The sequence below is a fragment of the Asterias amurensis genome, chromosome 22 (assembly GCF_032118995.1).
Source record: "Asterias amurensis chromosome 22, ASM3211899v1".
Taxonomy (NCBI): Eukaryota; Metazoa; Echinodermata; class Asteroidea; order Forcipulatida; family Asteriidae; genus Asterias; species Asterias amurensis.
In genome coordinates, this window is record NC_092669.1 from 5,236,171 (window position 1) to 5,250,417 (window position 14,247).

At 38.8% G+C, this 14,247-nt stretch overlaps 1 protein-coding gene across 1 annotated transcript; it reads left to right on the plus strand.

Moving 5' to 3' along the window:
• The first annotated feature begins 620 nt into the window (after positions 1–620).
• On the plus strand, positions 621–8,088 carry LOC139953685 (uncharacterized). The gene is made up of 5 exons (XM_071953195.1): positions 621–722; positions 1,653–1,949; positions 2,639–2,908; positions 6,704–6,874; positions 7,709–8,088. The coding sequence occupies exons 2-5, from the start codon at positions 1,690–1,692 to the stop codon at positions 7,755–7,757; spliced, it is 750 nt and encodes a 249-aa protein (XP_071809296.1). The 5' UTR covers positions 621–722; positions 1,653–1,689; the 3' UTR covers positions 7,758–8,088.
• The last annotated feature ends 6,159 nt before the right edge of the window (positions 8,089–14,247 follow it).

Genomic DNA, 14,247 nt, shown 5'->3' on the forward strand with positions numbered 1-14,247 from the left:
TTGGGGCGGTTGACCCTCACTTCTGTTTCTATGCCTAAGATGACAACCTGCCAATAGCAAACTCAGAAACGGAGCCCAATTTCACATTAACTTGCTCAGCACAGATAAACAGGAAACTAGCAAATGTTGAGACCGACGCCCCACGATATCTGGTTAGCAAAGACATTTTTGTTTTTGACGTTTCTGAGTCGGGGGGGGGGCATTCGTGGAAGTTGTGGAAAAGGCATCTGGTATTTTTTTGACACGGCGCTTGTCTTCAAATCAAAGGCTGGGAGAACTGGATGGCCCGGGGAAAATAGTTACTTCTGGAAGGTATATATGCTACCACTTTGGGGTTTGGGAGCTTGTGTGAGATCATAATAACAGGAAGTTATTTATGCTTTGGATGTGTTCGTGTGTACACAATTTTCAATAACAATCTGAAAACCGGGCCAACAAAGCATGCCCCAAATTTGCATGTCATTAATGCATGTGACAAGTCCAACGTGCGTGCGAAATCAGGGCGTGGCTCTAAAGTCTGATACCTGGACGAAGCTTTAGCAACAAAGTTCTATCAGAGGAGCACAGACTACTTCAGCTGACCAAAGTCACGTGGGAAGGTTTGGACGCGCACGCCGCTTGTACAACATCTACGCATGTGCAGTACATGTACAAATCACACACGCTATATATAAATTATTTTTATCAGCATCGTGCAACGCGAGATGTGTTTGTGAGGAAGGGTAAGAATTTCAACGTCTAATAATTCCTTTAAAATAACCTAAAAGTGTACAAGTTTCTCCTTTTTAAATCTTCAGTTATAGAAAGATGTTATCATGATGTATGATGGTGTGTAAGAAAATAAACATAAAGTTAGAGTTGGTGACCGTAGGGATGGCAAAATATTTGTCCTGTCGCCCGTTTTTTGTTTTCATTTATTCTCTCGTGTGTATTCTTAACCTGCTGTATTGTTTGTGTGGAGTTGCATTGTATAAAAAAGGATTTGAGTCAACTCGTACGCAGACGAATTCGTTTTCTTTTTCGACCAACTCATTCTCCAACCAACTCGTACATTAGTATTCTATGCATAGAGCAAGGATATATGTTTCAAGAAGTTTTCAATGAAGTAATTTTGATTCACTTCCAGGTTTTCTTTATCGAAATTCCTGTTCCAAAAATGGGGAGAAACAAAAATACAACTGCTCCACACACACACACACGCACGCATGACCGCATTGACGTCACTCCCTGTCTATTGTTTATTCATTGATTGTTGTACTTGTTAGTCACGTGTCTACAGAATTTGAATAAACATGAGAACTGGATGGAACTGAATTCTCATTTCTTTCCAAATTGTGCCATTGTCATTGAGTGTGAAACATTTATTGAATGAAGTAACTAAATGTAAATTGGGCAATAAACAAAGATTGATTGAAAATAAATTCTTAAAAATATTTCTCAAGAATGTTATATAGTTCAAATTAGCAGACTGTGATTATTTTTTTTTACAATTTCAGCCAAGTGCCCCTCTCAAAATGAAAACGGCCTTGCCCACGAGAAAAACAATTTCAGAGCTCTGGCTACCTGTAAACAAAAATCTATTCTCGTTTAGTGCCCCCCCCCTTTCCTTTAACGTTACATAATAAAACAAGTTAAAATTCAATTTATTTCAGCAATACATCTCTAACCTACAACAAATAGTCTGCTACGATGTCTCGCTACCAGAGCTCAGACCGTGGGGGTGGTGGTGGTGGAGGTGGAGGCGGGGGTAGTCGAAGTGGAGACCCAGATTGCAAAGTTTACGTCGGTAACCTTGGCTCGTCAGCAGGAAGGAGGGAGCTTGAGAGTGCATTCAATGGCTACGGGTCGTTGAGGAACGTCTGGGTGGCCAGAAACCCTCCAGGTTTTGCCTTCATCGAGTTTGACGATCCGCGTGATGCTCAGGATGCAGTGAAAGGAATGTACAGAAAGTAAGATTTTACGAGGGGGGTCTTGTCATTTGACACTTTTTTTGTAAAAGCTTAATATTTGTTTGCCTTTCGCAAACGCTAAGGCCTAATGTTAGTAGCAAATCTTGTATTTAGTTTTATTTTCTTTATTGAAGAATTTGTTTATGCATGCTTCAGACGTGAATGGCATCACGTCACATGATGCCAGGTTTCCAAACTTCATGTTGAAAAGCCAGTCAATAAGTTGAATGGCTTTTTGACTGCTTTTTCTTACATTTTATACTCTTTAGGGTTAGCATTAGCTGTTCATGATATTGGGCCATACAATGAATTGAATGGCCTTTTGACTGTGTTCATTCTCTGTGACATTTCTCAGATCAATGCACTGTGGGCAATATTTTTATTTATTCTAGGGGAAATATGTGCCGGGCGACACAGTGTGTTTCTAGCTCAGAGTGCTTGGCATCAATTTTGAGTCCTGGGCCGCCCTGTGTGCTACGTTTTTGAAAGGGCAAGGGCACTAAGGCAGTTTCTTCTTATGGAGTAATTCAAAGGGCACCAAGGCAATGACCAGAAGGCGTGCCTAAGTTGCCTCTGTGAAGTACCAGGCCTGCTGGGTAATCCTGCCTAGCACAGCCCACTGTGGCTTCAACATGGCCCCTGAGTAAAAAGGTAATTGCTGACGCCTCGCTTGTTTGATTGTTTTACAGGAGAATATGCGGAAGAGATGTAACAGTCGAGATGTCCAACGGAGAGAAACGCCAGAGGCGAAGCTTCGGCGGTGGTGGCGGTGGCAGACCGCCCCCACGACGGGCCAGCCGAAATGACAAATGCTACTCTTGCAGCGACTACGGCCACTTTGCCCGCGACTGCCCCAATAGAGGGAGTGGGGGCGGGGATGGCGGGTACGGAGGGCGTCGCTACGGAGGTGGAGGTGGTGGTTGGGGCGGTTCTCGCGACCGCGATAATCGCAGATCAAGGTGAGTGTAGGTCGTAGGATAACGAAGTTTGCGCCTTGAGCATCAGTGTTATTATTATTGTTATCAAATGATAACTGGAATATTGTCTAGTTCGCGGTAACACCATGTCTGTGTCTACTTGCCAGGTAGATTTCGTTAGAGATTGCTATAGCAAGCCAGTCAAACTTTGAGACCAAATGAGAACTCACTCCATGGTAGTGAAGTTTATAATAATCCACTATTTATAAGTTTAAGTAGCAGTTAAAAAGCTGGACAGTTCTTTTCAGAACTTGGAAGTCTCCTGGATTTTGAAAATCTACTTCGCAGTGGTAGAATATCAAGCAAGTAGATACACACATGGTCTAACCACAGCCACCGCTGACTGGCACTTGATTCCTGTTTGTGTTTGTTTGTTTGTTTGTTTGTTTGTTTGTTTGTTTGTTTGTTTGTTTGTTTCAATAAAATTTTGCAAAGAAAGATCAACACAGTCTTGTGATCCTGGTCTAGAATTTCATCTTTGAGAGGGCAAGGGCAATTACATTTTGTTAACAACATTTTCATTGGAAAAGCTTAAAATCAGTGGAAACTTTTGAAGGGGCATGACCAGGGCATCGATTGTTGCCCAGAGACGAAGACCCCCATTAAATTTCAGGCCTGGATCCTTATGCTCTGCTGTTGGGAATGTGTGTTTCTGATTTGAATAGTTACATATCTGTTTTTACCAGGAGTGCTTATTTTCTGTTTTTTTCTACCATGGGTGCTTATTTTTGCACTTGTGTTAAATGTTTTAAAATAGAAAGAAATTTCACATGAACAATTTTTCAATGCTTTCCTTTTGAATTTCATGACAGTATAGAATGTTGAAAAGGTTTGCCAAAATAAATAACGGAACCACATTGCTATAAAGCTGTCTGTTGGAAATACAAATTTAATTGTACGGTGCCTTTTTGAGACCATCCCAATTTCAACAAAATCCATCTTTTAAAGCGCTTAAACCTTTTCCAACTCTTGAATCTTAAGACAGTTTTTTAAGGACCTTGCATTTTGTCGTCGTAAGATTTTTATGAAAATGGGATGGTCACAGCAAAAGGCAAATTAGGGGATACATGTTAGTTAGTAAGAACAGCTTTTACAATTAAACATGTTAAAAGATAATCCCCTTTTATTGATCATAGAAGTTTCTAGTTTACGATAACTGTTTTTGTTTGCACTCAAACTTTTTACAGGGTGTCTTTACTCAGTCGCACTTCTGCCATTCATGTGCTTTGCATGTGATGATCATGTGATCAGTTTCTCAGTTTGGCTCCTCTTCCAACGTCTAGTTTAAAAGACACGGCCGTCCTTCTCTCGCCTGCCCCCCCCTCCTCCCACACCTCATCCGGGGGGGTTGCTCAAATTTTCACGCCCTCCCTCTGCGACCCAACGAAAAAGATTTCACCGTCGTTTTTGACATAGGAGTATTCAAAGAGAGAGATAAATCATATGCCACACTCCAGAGAAAACTTCTCTTCTTTCGGGTTTGGAAGCGTCCGATTCAATTGCGTCAATTTGCCTCAAAGATTGAGAGCGTCTTTTACGAGAGAGATATTTGTTGCTTCTCTATGTCAGAGCTGTTCCTCCAGTCTCTCAGTTGAGATAATCGCCATTTTGTTGCGCACATTTCTTCTCAATGGCTAAGTAAGAGGGGTCTGTTTTATCAATATTTTTTTGTTTTCTTTTTTTCTATTTTTTTTTTTTTTCATATAAACATGGAATTTACTTTTTTTTAGAGTGGAGTGATAATCATCGGAAGCAGTTGACGGAAAGTGGGATTTATTTAAAAAACAATCTAGCTTTGATCAGTATTTACTTCGGAAATTCCACTTACGATTTATTTTAATGTATGACGTAAGTCATATCTGTTTACTGTGCTAATGTGTGCCAAATGAAATGGTAAACAAACAAATTGTATAACATTCACAAGTAAAAAAATATCATGCATTCAGTGGATTTCAGCCAAACTTCATGGCACTGCTTAGCACAGAATTCTGCGCTTACAGCTACTAACTTTAAAATCACTGAATTCTATAGTGCAGAATGATGCATTAAGCCCGGTTTATACTTCCCTGCAAATGCCAAGCACACTTTGTTGAAGCAAAAATCAGTAAGCGCTCCCTTTCCAATTTTGACTAAAGGAAATTCGCTTTGTACGAAGCGTTCCCAGGATGTATGAATCGGGCAAATAAAATAAAGCCATGGATTGAAGATGGACCTAGATCTGTGGTATTTTTTTCTTCTTTTCTATAGTTCAGTGGAAATTTGTTCGCATCTTTTGTAAAAGCAGATGGCAATATTTGAGAAGAAATTATTATAATATGGGGGATTATGCACCTGTAAATATGAATGATCAAAGCTAGATTCAACGTAGAGACACTTTCTAAGTTCATTTAATAGATTTAATATAATATACAGATTGTGGTCAGTCTTTGGTTAAAGAGTTTGGGTACTTTTTGTATGATACAAAACACAACGTCCACAGCTAGACATTAAACTTACATGGTTTAAGGATAATGATGGTAGAAAACTTCTTTTAATTTAAAATGTTACTTGCTGAGGTGAGAGGAGAGGAAAATTATTTTAGCATGTACAGCATTACGAAACTTCCTTGAAAACATTACTCTGTGATTTTCACTTTTTCCTCTTCAAAATTTGATAACTAATGAAGCTGAAAACTAAGGAGGTAACTTGCATTGCATACTTCTTCATTCACAGTGCGTAGGGATTTATGTCATGGCCAAAATCTTGATCTACAAAAGGTACCAAAACCCTTAAACTAGCCTCGTACAAAACCTGACCAGGTAGTTGGATTTTATTAAAGGCAGTGGACACTATTGGTAATTACTCAAAATAATTATAAGCATCAAACCTTACTTGGTACTAATGGGGAGAGGTTGGTTATATAAAACATTGTGAGAAACCGCTTTCTCTGAAGTGGAGTAGTTTTTGAGAAGTCCACGAATTTGATTTCAAGACCTCATATTTAGAATTTGAGGTCTGGAAATCAGGCATCTGAAAGCACACAACTTCGTGTGACAAGGGTGTTTTTTCTTTCATTATTGTCTCGCAACTTGGATGACCAATTGAGCTCAAATTTTCACAGGTTGTTTTATTTTATGCATATGTTGAGATACACCAAGTGAGAAGGCTGGTCTTTGAAATTTACCATTAGTGTCTACTGCCTTTAAAGTTTCTCTAAAGATTTGTTGGATTTCATTGACATTACCGGCATCAGAGAAAAAAAATTCATATTTTCAAGTTTGATAATTTTTTGTTACAGCAACCCGATACTGTAATTGGAATGTTATTCAAAGGTGTTTTCTTTTAAAGGGAAGATACACGTTTGGTAATTACTCAAAACAAATATTAACTTAAAAACTGACTTGCTAACGTAACGGGCATTGGAGAGCTGTTGGTATTACAAAACATTGTGGGAAACGACTCCCTCTGAAATAGCGTAGTTTTTGAGAAAGAGGTAATTTCTCACTAAAATAATAAAAGACTTCTATCTGGAAGTCTTTCATTACTATCTGAAAGACACAAATTCGTCCAACAAGGGTGCTTTTTCTGTCATCATTTTCTCGCAACTTTGATGACCGATTGAGCCCAAATTTCCACATGTCTGTTATTTTATGCTTATGATGGGATACACCAAGTGAGAACACTGGTCTTTGACAATTACCAAACGTGTACAGTGCCCAATGTTGAAACAAATATTGATTACAAAGAATTGGTTTGTTGCTCATGTTATGGTTCTGGTTTTGTTTTCTGATTAAATAGGAGTAACTCCAGGAGTCGCAGCCGTGGGCGTAGTCGCAGCCGTAGCCGCGGACGAAGCCGCAGTCGCAGCCATAGAAGCCGCAGTCGCAGCCATAGCCGTGGACACAGCCGTAGTGTCTCTCCACCACGTAGACACAAGAGCCACAGCAAGTCTCGTAGCCGCAGCCGAAGGTAAAAAATATCTCCAACTAACTCTAACCTAGACAATAGTTTACATGGGATCAGGCATACCACCATAATCAGCGTCCAACAGTTTGGGTGTTGAGTTATCATGTGGTGTTGGGCTGAGGACTTTTGAGTAGTAAACTGACAATAGTTTACATGGGATCAGGCATACCACCATAATCGGTGTCCAACAGTTTGGGTGTTGAGTTATCATGTGGTGTTGGGCTGAGGACTTTTGAGTAGTAAACTGACAATAGTTTACACGGGATCAGGCATACCACCATAATCGGTGTCCAACAGTTTGGGTGTTGAGTTATCGTGTGGTGTTGGGCTGAGGACTGCACTAGTAAACTGATAATGCCTTAAATCAGATTAAAAAGTTAAGCTTTGAGTGTGGAAGGAAATTAAAAGCAATTCCCTTTTAGAAAAAAAGAACATACAGTTTGCAAGAATAAGAAGTACCTTACGGGATACAACAATGTGCTAAAAATTGCTTTTGTGGAAAGGTTGACTCTGAAAAGAGCTGACGTCGAGACCACACCTGCTCTTTTCAGAGCCAACACTCCTACAACATGTACAATAGAGAATTGATACATGGTTGTACTTGCCTTTTATTATTTTTTAGTTCCTAATTTTCACACCAAGCAAAGCTTCAAACACCTTATAAAAAGAGTAGACAAATATTTGAGAAAGAGTCTGCTAGGGTTGAAACGGTAGGTCATTAACTTTTTTTTTTGCATTTATACCAGATGTCCTTTTGTTGGGTAAGATATTTTCTCAGAATATTCTTTTCATAACCTTTCTAAATTCAATGTTTTCCTTTTTTTTTCAATTTCACAGCCATTCTCGTTCTCATCACCGAAGGAGTTCCTCCAACGAGAAGGAATAGTTTCATCATTTTACCCAAAATGCCCTTCAGTCCAGCTGTACAGACTGTCAGAGAAATACATGCTATTTGTGAAGAAAAACAAATTTAAAAAAAAGAAAAAAAATTGAAAAAAAAATGTAAAGCATATCACTTCATGTTAGAAGCGGCAGTCTAACTTAATCTTTAAGAATAAAATGGTCAAGGGACCAATTCTTGTGATCTGCTAAGCATGTTTGACAGACTACCAGGTGAATGTATGCGTTTCATATTCTTTGGCTGGTTACCATTGTAAGTTTGGGATTCGCTAAGCATAACTGACAATCTACCAACTTATTGCATGAATTTTTGTATTGTTAAAAAAAAATTGTCAAAATATCGTCAGAAGAATCCACGATTTAAGCAAGAGTTGTTCAGTGTTCACTTGTGTATTTGTCATAGTTCTTGTTACAACCTAAGCGTTCTTGGCTTACACATCTTACATATAAATTGGGGTAGTTTCATAAAAGCTGTTAAGCAGAAAATGAGTAAATATCTTCGCTAAGCTGAACAGAATTAGGGCGGCACCAGTGGTAACAAATATTAACTTTATAGAATGTTAGCTGGTAGCCTGTTTCTGCTTAGCAGTATTTACTGATGCTTATGAACATTTTGCGCTTAGGCTTTATGAAACTTGGCCCAGGGCTGAGCCTGTAAGCGCTCTGGAGGATGTTACAGAAAAGCAGAGTCATAAAGCTAACGTCTGAAATTATTACACCACCCTGCCCTTTTTCCATTGTAATTAGGCATGATATTTTTCGTATGGTAATCTGAATTGTTTGTTTATACGCGTTGCTATTTTTACCATGTTTCATTATGGTTTGACACTCAAAGTCTCAACATGGTTATTTTTTAGATGTGCACTCTGCAGAAAACATCTCAGCAGCGAAATAAGAGGTTTGAAAAAATAACCCGTTAGTGTTAAAAAAACGGATTATCCAAAAAGAGAGGGGCCTCCTTCCTTTTTGTAGAAAGAGAGGACGCATAGCATTCTGTATCCCATATCCAACATGGCATCCTAAACCAACATAGCGTTCTATATCGAGCTTGGTGTCCCATCCAAAAAGGCGTCACATATCCAACATTGTGACCCATATCCAAAATAATGGTGTCCAATTTCAACATGATGTGTTATATACATACACTGTATATCCACATGGTGCGATAAGGACCATGCAATAGGGTCTCATATCGCACTGCTGCTGTTATGGATCCACCAATCGGGGCTCACTTTTAAAGAGCTGCTTAAGCTGAGTATACTAGTGCTTACAAATTTACTGCTTAGCAACAAAAGAAGCCGGAAACCAGTCGAAGAATAAACATGTGACATGCTATTTTGGCTGGTAACCTTATTCTGATAGCACAATTTACGCATTTACAGTGTAATGTAAGCAACTTGTTTGCACTAAAAGAAGCGCTTGTAATTTTCGGTCCCAAAACTTGGATGAAAGTTTGGTTCAAGTTTGCTTGAATATATCAAAGATGCATGTTGGTTGAACTAAACAGGATACATGAAGGTTTCAACTGTTCCTTAAATTTCAGTATCATGTCTGTGTAATAAAGTAGCTTAGAGTTATCGCATCTTGGGTGTGTTTCGAGTTGTCCACAAGTTCCATTTGACAGTAGCAAAAGAATGTTATAACATGTAAAGGTTTTATAACCAAAAGCCCAGAATTTAATGTCAAAGTTTACCATTGATTTCATTTTTACTAAGAAGCTAAATTTACCACTGGTTTACCTGTGATGCGCTCTTAAAAGTAGCCACTGAAAAGAAATGAAAATAAAATTATTAAATGTATTGAGCATTTTTAAGTGAAAACATGTGTACAGTTCAAAGCACTCCTTTTTATTGGTTCAGATGTAATGCTTTTTCTTTTCTGCGGAGAAATTAATTTTGGGTATTTTTGCTCCACGTTTTTAAAAAGTAACATGGTCAGTGATTTTGGATATAGGAGGGGCCTAATGATTGCTTGTTTCTTCAGTCACATTTCTTGACGAATTGGATGTAAATTAATTTTGGTGTTAGCACTGTATACTCGGTACTTTCCCGGCATGTTACTCGGGTGGATTGGATGTAGTACGTTTTCAGTCGCAGGCATTGCCTGTATAAATTGCAGACTGCCAAATTGTATTGAGCTGAGTAAGCACATGTATTTGCTAAGCATAACAAAAATTAAGGTTACCAGCCAAAGAACTTTCATTTACGCTCTGTATGTGACTGGTATCCTGCTAATAATTGCCTAGCAGCAAAATGTAAACCAAAATTATTTTGAAATTGAGGCTTGATGATCGATCACACTTAATTTACAATCGTCCAAAAAGCAAAAAAAATTATGTCCAACAGCGAGAGGTGAAAAGAAGGTTTCTCATTGGCCCATCACGTTCATTTTCCATTTTTTTCTTCGTCGTTTTTACCTTTAAGATTACAGGGTGATAATGATGTCACTGATTAAAGCCGGTTCATACTTACTGCGGATGCGTAGCGAATTTTGGTGACATAATAATCTGTATGCGCTCCCCTCCAAACTGTGACGCAAGTTAATTCATTTTGCACCAAGCATTTGCAAGCAGCATGAACCAGAGTTAAGTTCTAAATGTGTTTCACTCAACCCAGAGAAAGTTCGAATCAGTACCTACAAGTACATGTACCCCAGATTTTTTTCAAGGTAGGAATACAAAATATAAAAAACAAACACAAATGATTATTTTTTTTTTAAGCAGAGTTCTCACACAATTTTGTTTTAGGAAAATGGTTTAGGTATTTTTGTTTTTTGTTTTAATCGTGTGATATGTTAACTTTTCTTTGCGTACACTGTGCTTTATAACTGTTTCTACCTTATGCTCTATACGTGTTAAGTATGTGCATTATTTTTAAAAATTTTGTGACGTTACATTACTGTTAAAAAAATAAATGATTAGTTTTTGTGACGGGTTACAGATGTGTCTTGTGTTCAACACCGATTTGTAATTGAAGCAATATCTAGGTTGGTTTTTGCATTTAATTTTTTCACAAAAATGGGACAAACTCCCCAGGAAGATGACATTGTAGCATGTCACACACTTACATGTTTGTTCGGATAAGAGATGCAACTCCTCGCGATGAATTACTCATTTAAAGCCATTGGACACTTTCTGGACAGAACAGAAATTAACTTACAGGGTTTACAGAAGGTAATGGTGAAAGACTTCCCTTGAAATATGATTCCATGAAATGCTTTACTTTTTGAGAAAACATTAAAACAATTATCAATTCTCGATATAGAGAATATCGGAACACATGTCATGACACGCCGAAACGTGCAGAAACAAGGGTGGGTTTTCCCGTTATTTTCTCCCGATGACCGATTGAGCCTAAATTTTCACAGGTTTGTTATTTTACATATAATGTGATACACAATGTGTGGGCCTTTGCACAATACTGTTAACCGATGTCAATTGCTTTAATTAGCAATTGGCTTTGAGAGATTTCCCATTCAGAGCTAAAAATCATGTTTGCATTTCAATTTATTTAAAGACACTTGACACCTTTGGTATAATTGTCAAAGACCAGTTTTCAACATATGCACAAAATGACAAACCAGTGAAAATTTGAACTCAATTGTTCGTCAAAAATGCGAGATAATAATGGAATAAAAAACGCCCTTGTCACACGGAGTTGTGTGCTTGATTTTGAGACCCCGCGTGAGGTCTCAAAATCAGTTCAAATATTTTACTGAGAAAAACAGTGTTTATACTATCAACAGCTCCATTCCTTGTTACTGGATAGCTTTTTATGCTAACAATTAATTTCAGTAATTACCAAGCAGGTCTAGGTGAGGCCCTCCCTCTTCCCCCTCCCCTTCCCCCCTCCCCCGGGCCTTGAATATTATGTCTGTGATAGTTGGAAACTCGATTGGAGTAGCCTCCATCCTAGGTCTGCCCCTCTAAGTTTCCTTCCCTGGGTGACCCTTACTTAAAATCCAAACATTTGTAGAACCACCCCCTCCCCCCTCAAACATAAAGTGATACTATTGACTAATCCTACCTCCATGGTGATAAGACTTTGAAACTAAAGTAAGACTAGCTGCAACAGCCAATAAACAAGTCACACAATTTTGTAATTTTCAAGTTACCTTTTAATCACTTAATCTCTCTTTGATATAGAATTTGTTGCTACTGCATGTACACACCTATAATTAAACAACACCAGCTAAAATTTCAAAACAACTGTTCATTAGTAATGAATAAAATAACATTTATGGTGTACTGATTTTAAAAAATAACTCCATACTCTTTCATTTAATATATATAATAAGTAATACTCTTCCAAAATAATCATGTACAATTCAGACAAATCTAAAGGATTTTTTACAAATAATTCCAGCTTTCTAGACCACAGCTAATCCACACCCAAATTTCAATGGGAGACTAAGGAACACTAGGTGGCAGCAGACTTAAGCCCAATTCCTGCAAAGGCGTCACAAATTCGCAACGAATAATTCGCAGCAATTGAGCTGTGTTCAACTCTCTTGCGAATATTGCAGCGTAAACAGAGTTGTGACGTCAAATTTGCTTCGCATGAAGTATGAACCTGGCTTTACCAGGTATGTCTCCATGTTTACTAGTTCTGAGCATGCGCTTTACCTATGGATTTACAATTAACCCACAGCCACCTAGTGTCCTAAACGTCCCCCATTCAAAGCTGAAGATAATGCTTTTAATGTACCTCTCTTCTCTCTGAAAAAAAAACCCATGCAAATGCTTTGCTGAATTTCAAGACATCTCCAGCAATAAGCCATTTGTGAGTTAGATTTGAATAATGTCTGGTACAATGACTTGCTTAGCAAAGTTACCACTACATTTGAATACCTCAGACTATGGAGACAGTTACCATGTCACATGATTGGGGGCGAGCCTTTTTTATGGCTACCTCAAGATTGTGCCGTATACATCAATTAAGAATAAGCCACTTTGGAGTTCCAGCTGCGCATGTCTGTTACTGCTGACAACGCATGTTGTCTATCTCCAATAACCTTTTGACAATACCAGCGCGTATTGTCAAAAGGTTACGGGAGATAGACAAAATCCGTTGTCAGCAGTAACAGACATGCGCCACTGACATTCCGAAGTGGCTTTTTGTGTAGGATGGGTTTCACCATCTCTTACGTATCTACGCAAAAGCTTGCCCGAATCATGTGACATAGCAACTGTACAACTCTATAGTCTGAGGAATTCTAAAGAGGTGACTTTCAAGCACTTCATTGTACCAGACAACATATAAATCTGACACGCAAATGGCTTATTATACATGCTAATATGACACACTTTATGTTCTACATATTCATAGTTTTTAATTTATTCATAATGATTAATACCTTATAAACTGATCCATTACACTCCGACCACCATAGTAACTGTTACCATAGCAACTGCCTCCCAAAAGTACAATTCAGTAAAAGAAGCGCATGGAATTGTCGTGGAGCGCCAAATTCAAACTCTGTGTTTCTGATCAGCAGATAGTGGGTTCGAGTCCCATTCATGACACTTGTGTCCCCAATTGCAAGCAAGACACTTAACCATTGCCTCGCCCTTCAGATGCGACATAAACGATTGGTCCCTAGTGTTGTGTAACGCATTAACCTATCTTTCTGAAAGTTTGTATATACCTTGTTTGGTATGGTAGATACGTGCGCTATAATAAGACTTCGTTATTATTATTTTGATCGAAAAGAGAAGGGGCTCGCCCAGTGTTCCTGGTTTGATTGGCTGCATATTGCGCCACAGCACCTTGTAAACCTTACATGGAGTTGTGTAAAAGGAGTACATGTAGGTCTCATAAATCAAATGTAGGAAATACTGTATGTTGAAGCGCTTTGAGCATCACTGAGTCCCAGATATGCACACTATATAAGAACCCACTATTATTGTTGTATTAACAAATGCCCGGTTTTATACATGGAGGTTTGCACCGCATTGCGTCAAAATCAGCACGCCATCATGATTACCAATGTTGCTTAGACTCGAATGCAACTCGAACCCTTTGCGTGCTGATCATGCTCTTGGGGACAGGCATGGTTGTTGGTTATTCGGGTTCGGAGCTTACTGGATACACTAAGTCTGAAGTGTCGTGGCCGAGCGGTTAAGAGCACCGAATTCAAACTCTGGTGTTTCTGATCAGCAGAGTGTGGGTTCGAATCCCCAGCCGTGACACTTGTGTCCTTAAGCAAGACACTTCACCATTGCTTCATCCTTCGGATGGGACGTTAAGCAGTTGGTCCCATGTGTTATGTAACACATGTAAAAGAACCCAGTGCACTTATCGAAAAGAGAAGGGGTTCGCCCCGGTGTTCCTGGTCCGATCGGCAGCAAATTGCACCACAGCACCTTGTCAAACATTACATGGTGCTATCAGAATTAGGTGTAATAATTCAAAACGCAGTCCCACATCTTGCAGGAAATACTGTATGTTACAGCGCCAGGAGCGTCACTGAGTGAC